This window comes from Melanotaenia boesemani, chromosome 14 (genome assembly GCF_017639745.1).
Source record: "Melanotaenia boesemani isolate fMelBoe1 chromosome 14, fMelBoe1.pri, whole genome shotgun sequence".
NCBI classification, from domain to species: Eukaryota; Metazoa; Chordata; class Actinopteri; order Atheriniformes; family Melanotaeniidae; genus Melanotaenia; species Melanotaenia boesemani.
The window spans coordinates 30,047,265-30,055,326 of NC_055695.1; the positions used below are offsets into that span (position 1 = coordinate 30,047,265).

At 41.1% G+C, this 8,062-nt stretch overlaps 2 protein-coding genes across 5 annotated transcripts in view; one reads left to right on the forward strand and one right to left on the reverse strand.

Moving 5' to 3' along the window:
- bcl6aa (BCL6A transcription repressor a) overlaps positions 1 to 3,475 on the forward strand; it is a 31,479-nt gene extending 28,004 nt beyond the window's left edge. For all 4 annotated transcript variants that reach the window (XM_042006858.1, XM_042006857.1, XM_042006859.1 and 1 more), the window contains 6 exons: positions 28 to 975; positions 1,103 to 1,284; positions 1,372 to 1,539; positions 1,631 to 1,761; positions 1,912 to 2,049; positions 2,120 to 3,475. In XM_042006858.1, coding sequence (XP_041862792.1) covers positions 28 to 975; positions 1,103 to 1,284; positions 1,372 to 1,539; positions 1,631 to 1,761; positions 1,912 to 2,049; positions 2,120 to 2,263 — 1,711 coding nt within the window. In that variant the 3' untranslated portion in view covers positions 2,264 to 3,475. The remainder of the gene's footprint in view (positions 1 to 27; positions 976 to 1,102; positions 1,285 to 1,371; positions 1,540 to 1,630; positions 1,762 to 1,911; positions 2,050 to 2,119) is intronic.
- Positions 3,476 to 4,469: 994 nt separating this feature from the next.
- smx5 lies at positions 4,470 to 6,373 on the reverse strand. Its single transcript, XM_042006899.1, has 5 exons — positions 6,250 to 6,373; positions 5,996 to 6,063; positions 5,603 to 5,633; positions 5,449 to 5,508; positions 4,470 to 4,968 (listed from the first exon to the last, which is right to left on the reverse strand). The coding sequence occupies exons 1-5, from the start codon at positions 6,250 to 6,252 to the stop codon at positions 4,843 to 4,845; spliced, it is 288 nt and encodes a 95-aa protein (XP_041862833.1). The 5' UTR covers positions 6,253 to 6,373; the 3' UTR covers positions 4,470 to 4,842.
- Between the last annotated feature and the right edge of the window lie 1,689 nt (positions 6,374 to 8,062).

Below are 8,062 nucleotides of genomic sequence, written 5' to 3' on the forward strand. Positions count from 1 at the left end.
ATGTTTACAGTCTCGCTCTCGTTGCAGTGATCCGACAGCCAAGCTGCCTAGAGACGAGTTTTTGGTCAGTCCCTTGGTTTTACCTCAGGATGTCCACGCTTACCGTCCTCATGATGTTGTTGAGAGTTTGCACAGCCGCATGGCTCCGTTCAGGGATGGAAGGCCCTACGGCCCCAACATGTTCAGCGGGGTCAGCAGCCCCAGCAACTACCATCTCTACGGGCAGTTTCCCATGCCAGGATTCCCTTTCCCCCTCTGCAAACTGACTGATACCAAAAATGCTTTTCCTGACCTCTCAAAGAGTGGTATCCACCACAAGCACTGTTCTCCACATGACAGCAGCAACGCCATTAGGGCAGAATACACCAGGGCTCTTGGCACTAGCTCCTCCAGCATTGTTCACTCAACCACCTACGCCTCCAGGGAGGTGGTGAGAGATGAGATGAGGAAGGAGGGCCACGAGGATGTTGGCCAGTCTATTGGTTTCAGCTCTAGGAAGCGCGTGTTTCCCGTGTTGACCCTGGAGCATCAGAAAGACTCAAGCAAAGAGCACACTCCTCAGGTGGAGGAGGACCTCATCCATCAGCACTACCCTCTGGGAATCTCCTCCGCTGGGCGGAAGAGTCTGGTGAGCAGCCCGCAGAGCCCCCTAAAATCAGACTGCCAGCCCAACTCCCCGACGGAGTCCAGCAGCAGCAAGAATGCCAGCCTCTCCCAAGCCAGCGGAGCACAAGCCCCGCAGGGCACGTCAGACCCCAAGGCTCGCAACTGGAAGAAGTACAAGTTCATCGTGCTGAACCAGAGCGCGAAAGAAGAGGATCCGGGGCTTCGCTCTCCTCAGCGGCTCGGCCTGCAGCCCTACCTTCACCCCAGCGACTCGGAGAGCCTCGACCCTCAAACCACAAGCAAGAGCAGCGACTACAGCGAGGATCTACCTGCGCCGCAGGCCAGTCGACTCAACAACATCATCAACGGGTGAGGTTTCTCTAACATGCACGTCTGGAGATTTTATTTAAATACAAACTTTAATGAGACCCTGAGTGAATGCACAGAGTCTAAATCTGCTTTTCTGGATTCTGAACTTGTGTTCATTTGTGTACAGTGGACTCGAGGCGTCTTTGAGGAACGGAGATGGCCATCCTCAACTCTACCTGAACCGCCTCAGCTGCTCGACTTGCAGCTCCCAGTCACCACAGCACTCCGAGGTCTGTCCCAACACCTCCAGGTCCCGCCTCTCAGAAGACATGGCAGAGCTTCACTCAGAATATTCAGACTCCAGCTGTGGTGCGTTGGTGTTTATTTTTCATCAGATCAGATCCCTTGGTTTATCAGAGTAGTGGTTAACTTCCAGCTTTGATTTCTCCTGGACAGAAAACGGTACATTCTTCTGTAACGAATGTGACTCCAAGTTCGCCGAGGATGAAGCTCTGAAGCAGCACATGCTTCAGGTACACAGCGACAAGCCATACAAGTGTGACCGCTGTCAGGCTGCATTTAGGTACAAGGGCAACCTCGCCAGCCACAAAACCGTCCACACAGGTAAAAAGGAAGACCTCTGACTCATTCTTTACCTTTCAGGTGTGTTCGTCTTTGTTGCAGAGCTCTAAATGTCTTGATTTCTCATTTTCAGGAGAGAAACCATATCGCTGTAATATCTGTGGTGCTCAGTTTAACAGACCAGCTAACCTCAAGACTCACACTCGCATCCACTCAGGAGAGAAGCCATACAAATGTGAGACATGTGGAGCTCGTTTTGTACAGGTAAGAACACCTTTCATGGATCTCTGTAGTTAGTTTCAGCTTGACAGAAGTTCCTTTAAGTGTCTGTGTGTAAAAGGTCTTTAAAGTCATCGTCCAGTTCGTGTTTTCTGCTCTGAAAGCCAATTTCTTTGCCTTTTGTTCTGGGTGTAGGTGGCTCATCTTCGTGCTCATGTGTTGATCCACACGGGTGAGAAGCCATACCCATGTGAGATCTGTGGGACACGCTTCCGTCACCTGCAGACGCTAAAGAGCCACCTGCGCATCCACACGGGAGAGAAGCCCTACCATGTAGGTTCACTTCATTTTAATTTACAAGTTAAAAAAAACCTTGAATAACGTTGCTCTTCTTTCCTTCCAGTGTGAAAAATGCAACTTGCACTTCCGCCACAAGAGTCAGCTCCGGCTTCACCTGCGACAGAAGCACGGCGCCATCACCAACACAAAGGTCCAATACCGCATGTCCACGGCAGACATGCCCACTGACTTGACTAAAGCATGCTGAGCTACATGAGGGAAACGTTTTATGGAGGCAATCTTGACCATGGCATTTATAGACCCCCAAGCCCCCTTCAAAAAAACAAAAACAAAACAAAAAAAACTTGTACAATCATCCAAAATTGTAGTGCCACACTGTGTTCATTAGACAATTTAAATTGGCTGTGTACGCCATTCTGAACGGGTTTCCACTACATGTGAACGTAGAGCCTCTGACGGCATCTTAGTCACTTTATTGTTTATATATAGACAGGAATATATATATATATGTACGGTGGGAGTGTTTTTAGGATTTGAGGGTACGTATATAAAGCTTTATTTTGCTCAGAAAGATGGAATGTAAACAATGTGTTTTTTTTTTTAAATACAGTATTTTATATAAGAGAACTACTTTTTCTGAAAGTATTGCAAATTTTGATTGACGAGTGGTACATATATTTTAAGATAACGGGCTTTGTGGTTGTATAAAGTTGTCAATACGTTTTTATGATGATGTACAGACATGTTGCTTCCAGTCAAGTTGCCATTCACATGAAATTAGGACAAAAACAAACAGAAAAACGGGACATTGTAATTGGATTTGCTCTAAAAACATATCAGGTGACTGTTGCTGTCCGATGAAGATATGCATGAGGTTCTCTAACCGAAGTGGGCGACTACATAAATATTGTGACATATTGTGTTATTCTCTGTGGGATTGCTCTCTGCTGGCAGAGCCAATCTTAAGTGTTGACCTGCATCTCAAGGTACGGCTTTGTAACAACCAAGACAACCTTTTTCTTTTGCTTCGGATGTGTTTGTATAGATGTGACTTTTTGGTTTTTGTTCATTTGTTTTTCATAAGTGAAAGTTTACAGTTTTTGCTCTTTGTTCTTGACCCTACAGTAAAGTTGTGTCAGTGTTAAGTTTTTTTTTTTTTGTTTGTAGATACACTGTGTATTCAATGTGCCTTTCTCTATGGTGACTGAATTCCTCTCCATTCAGTCCAGCTTCTATTAAGGTACAACTCAAGGACGCCACTCGTCCTAGATTCCTGTGTATGTATGAGTGTGTGTGTGTATATGTATTTCTAAATGCTTGTCAGTAACCTTACAACATGCAACTTTATCATTGTATATTTACAAGACATGTTTTTTTGAATTGGGCTTTTTTTAAAACCGCATTAAAGTAATTGTACGTTATAAATGTATGAATGTAAAATAAAAGTTCTGGATTTCTATGTAGACCCACTGGAGTGTGTTGTTTGTGAGGTCCTGAGTATGTGGGTGAAAAGTTTTCAGTCCTGACCCATCGTTCTGAGATGAGACGACTACAGTGGAAACCACATTCACAGCTGACGGGATTTTATACTAAACAGCAAAAAGGAGTGAAAACGAAGCGCATTTTTAGCTCGACTGTGAACTTTGTCATTTCAGGTGTTGGACAAAAATTCCTGCATCCCTTATTTTATTCAGCATGGACCAAACAAATTCATCTCCGGTGAGCGATGTTTCTGTGAACACGTCAAACGTTTGATGTTTCTTGGGATTGCATGACAGCAAGTCAAACAGAAAAAAAATTAATACGAGATGAAACTGAGACAGGGATATAAGACTCTGCTAATGTAGAAAGGTTTCACATTTGCTGTTTTTACTCTGCAGCACGGGATACAAACGTTGAACTTTCTAGTTTCGATGATTTTTAAGGCTGATTTCAAGTAATGCAAATTTAAGAGTTGAGAACAACTTGTTACTAAACTTTATCAGCAGATCAAATAATCCACCAAAAGGCTTCTGCCTAATAATTAAAGGCCAAAGTTAACAGACACGGGGGAGTTTTGGTGCACATGCATGTTTGTGAAACTGCAGCACAAGCACCCGAGCCGCACAGCCGACAAACGGACTGCTTACTATTATTAGACGTATATTTGCAGCCACCTGAGCTGCTGATGACATCAAACCATGTGAGGCTTTGACATGAGGAAAGCATAACTTCATCCTCCGAATGTGACAAAGTCACACTCACGGCTGGCTTTACAGTATTTTAAAATGGTAACTACTGTCAACAGAACTCTTGATTATTCAGATCGTGCTCTACAATGCTTACATTTTCATCTTAAATTCTCTAATAATGCAAAAATGAAAGGTTTCTATGTGGTCCCAGCAAATGATGCAGTCAAATCAGTTTCTCCATCATCATCAGATAATCATTAAGAGAAAAATCACCGAACATGATCAAAATATAAATAACTTTTATTTCCAAATGGCATTAAAAAAAAAGTCTTTTTTTTTTTTTTAACAAGTCATAGTCAACATAATCACCACAGCAGAGTTTACTCATTCTCTCTAAACTCAAATTTACATTTAACTGGATTTTTTTCATCCAAAAACCAAACAAACAGGCTCAACTGAAGACCCTTAACTGCCATTGATCATACTGTCAGGAATGTGTTTACGTTTTCTGTGACAAAGTAGAGCCTAATTACCAACACTGCTCATAGCCTGAGCTGAGCAGCCCGTCTTTAAAATAAAAATCAACCCAAAAACTTTAACTAGTCATCATCCACAATTACAAAGCCCCCACCCCCGACCCCCATCCCATGGCTGATCATTGCTTCTGCTGCATGGCTTCTTTTCGCGCTGCGTCCTGCAGCAGCTGAGTGTCCACTTCATCTGCCGGCAGCTGAACGTATCGCACCACCGATCCACGGATGAAACAATTTTTCACAGACAGCTGGAGCACATTAAAACAAGACACAGTCTGATGTCAAGATGATGCAATTAAGCTTCCAAAAACACGTAAGACTGCATGTTCAAATGATTGTAGTGGACAGCTGATGACAGAACTGCTGTGGTTTTGTGGGCATTGCTCATATTGGTTACAAGATGCTTCATGGGTACTTCACTGAAACTGTTGGTTGTATAAAAATGGCAGCAGACATAAAATCAGTTTGTTTTTTCTACTAAGTCTATAAAGAAATATATATGGTAACCTTCTCATTACCACAATATGGGTTTCCATGGATCCTCACATGTTCAAATATGTGCATTTATTTGGTCACATTTATCTGGATTCTGTTTTACTGCTGGAGTATTTAAGACTTTAAACAAGAGTGTACAGTTACCAAAAGCTAAAGAAATGTGGAGAGACTGGGTCTTTATGGGCCCTGATATGTGAACAGAAAGCTGGATGATTCCAGGCAGTGAAACTCACCATGTGTGGATATTTCTCTGGGTCTGTGACACTGATGTCTGTCAACTTGATGTTCAGGTACTAAAACACACAAAGGATGATGACATCAAAGTCAGAAACGATAACAGCTGAAAGGCTTTGTTTTAAATATGTTCAATAAATCTGTAAATCCAACCTGGTCAACAGAATGAAGCGTTCCACAGATGCTGCAAAACAAACGTAGAAATAAAAAAATATCACACTGATTCATAGATATTCAAATTCTACAACACACAAAATGCGATAAATGAAGCTTTAAGTTACGCAATTTTAAAGCTGCGCTAATTCACTTAATTTCTGGGAGTAATAATAATCCAACGTGCCTCTACTGAATTCAACTACAGGTTTACTCGAATAACAAAAGTTACATTTCATTTATCTTTAGGATAATGTTCATTCAAAGCTTCTGTTTAAAGTCCTACAACAACCATTTACACTGCCTGGAGGTGCTAGCGCACTTCAGCAAATAAATAGTGGAGACTTAAAACAGATCGCATAATTGTGTAAACATTAAATTGTGAAAACAAACCTCAGGTCGTTTTTTAGCTCCACCACCACGTCCTTCCCCACCAGCGATTTGAAAAACGAGTAGAAAAGCTGAGAAACAAAACGACATGCTAACGTTAGCGTTAGCAGCGAGTTGCATGTCGACCAAAATAAGGGATAGCAAGCAAACCAAACCACAAATAGCTTAGCACATATCTTTAAGACAGTAACTAATTCACTCTAAGATATCTGATATGAAAAAGAAGACAACTTAATTCCTTCGACCATATTTCTCACCATTATTGCTGCGGCTTTGCCTTTCTTGTGCGTCTGAGGTTGATGACGTTATAAGAATGCGCGAATCGCTGCGACACACCGGGATGCAATTACTAACTATTTCCACAAGGGAGAGCCAGATGGGTTTCAATATTCACATAGAGGATGCTGGACAAAGCAATAAATCACAACTTTACGACGAATTAAGCAGTACATTGTTCAATAAGCCTCTAAAACGATAGATAGACAGAAAGATGTGGAGGTCATCTATTTATTAATATTATACTTACCTTTAACTAAAGGTTGTGGTTCCACATACACTCACTGGCCACTTTATCAGGTCCACCGTGCTAGGACCAGGCTGGACCCCTTTTGCCTTCAGAATTGCATTAATTCTTGGTTATGGTTGTGTGTGAAAATCCCAGTAGATCAGCAGTTTCTGAAATAGTCAAACCAACAACGGTGCCACATTCAAAGTTACTTAAATCCTCTTTCCTCTTTATTCTAATGCTCAGTTTAAACTTCATGGTGTGGCAGGTTCACTCTGGATGAGCTGCCAGCACATGCAGTTATGAAGAAGAAAATAAGCTGCCAGTGCTTGCAATTATGTAGATGAAAACAAATTAATTAATAAAATAACGAAATCTAATCAAGCTTTCACATTCAATTTATTTGGCCATTTAATGTGCATCTTGAAGACAAACATGTTTATGTTAATAAGATAATACTGCATGGTAAACATTCATTGGGCACAGTATAGTGTAAAACTACCAGAAATGTGAAAATTATTTAGAGAAATAGATCAGTTTTAGACCAACGCTGTGAAGCAAGATTAGCAGAAGTCAAGTGTGTGAACTGAGTCTCTAATGTTTATGCATTTTTGGTTTTTTGTTTGTCTTTTATTAACATTTATTATTTTAATTACCACATCTTATTAGTGCAAATATACCCCACACCCTACTCCACAAATTCCCAATAAAATAGCACAGCAGTTTGGTTCACAGTGGGAAAAACAATAATCACTGGTTTAGAAATAAGATCAACAAAATAATTATAAAACAAGCAACAGTCTCTCCTCTCAGTATCCACTCATCTTTCAATGACCTGGAACTGGCTTCTGAAACAAGCCAGATATTCTGAATCTTACTATTAGATTGTCATCTGCAATCTCTGAATGTTTCCAGTTATACATAAAGGAAAGATGACCTAATTTAATGGCTTATCCAGTTTGAATGCTTTAATATCTAACCAAGCTGAATTAGGATCACCCCACATCCAGTCTTCCAAGTATCAGAATGAGAGGCTCGTTGATATAGTCTGTTATTTGGGACTGTCAGCTCTCTCTGCTCTAATCACAACTTCAGCTTTGTAAACTGAGTTGTGTCTTCCTATGATTCCAGATAAATTCCCTAGACGAGTTTTAGTTATTTAATAGTTTTATTGTTTAGCAGGATTGGAAACATTTGAAATTGTAAAATAATTTCAAAGAGATCCTAACTATCAGAAAGATTCAACTCTCTAAATCATCATGGATCAGAATAACAAATTTACCTGAATAAATAAACACTTTAAACTCTTTAATTACCCACCAGAAGGGGGACAAGCCAGGGGATGGAAAGTGATGCAACTGACCCAGTGACATGGTCTCTGAACAACATTAACACTGATGGCTGATGTAACTGAAAATTCTGGTGAGGAAATAAATAATAAAACATCATCTGCATACAAAGAAATCTTATGCTGTCTTAGGTTACTTGCAACACCATAAATATCAGGGTGGGTCCTAATAACTTCAGCAACTGGCTCAGTTGCAAAAGCAAATAGCATCCTGGGC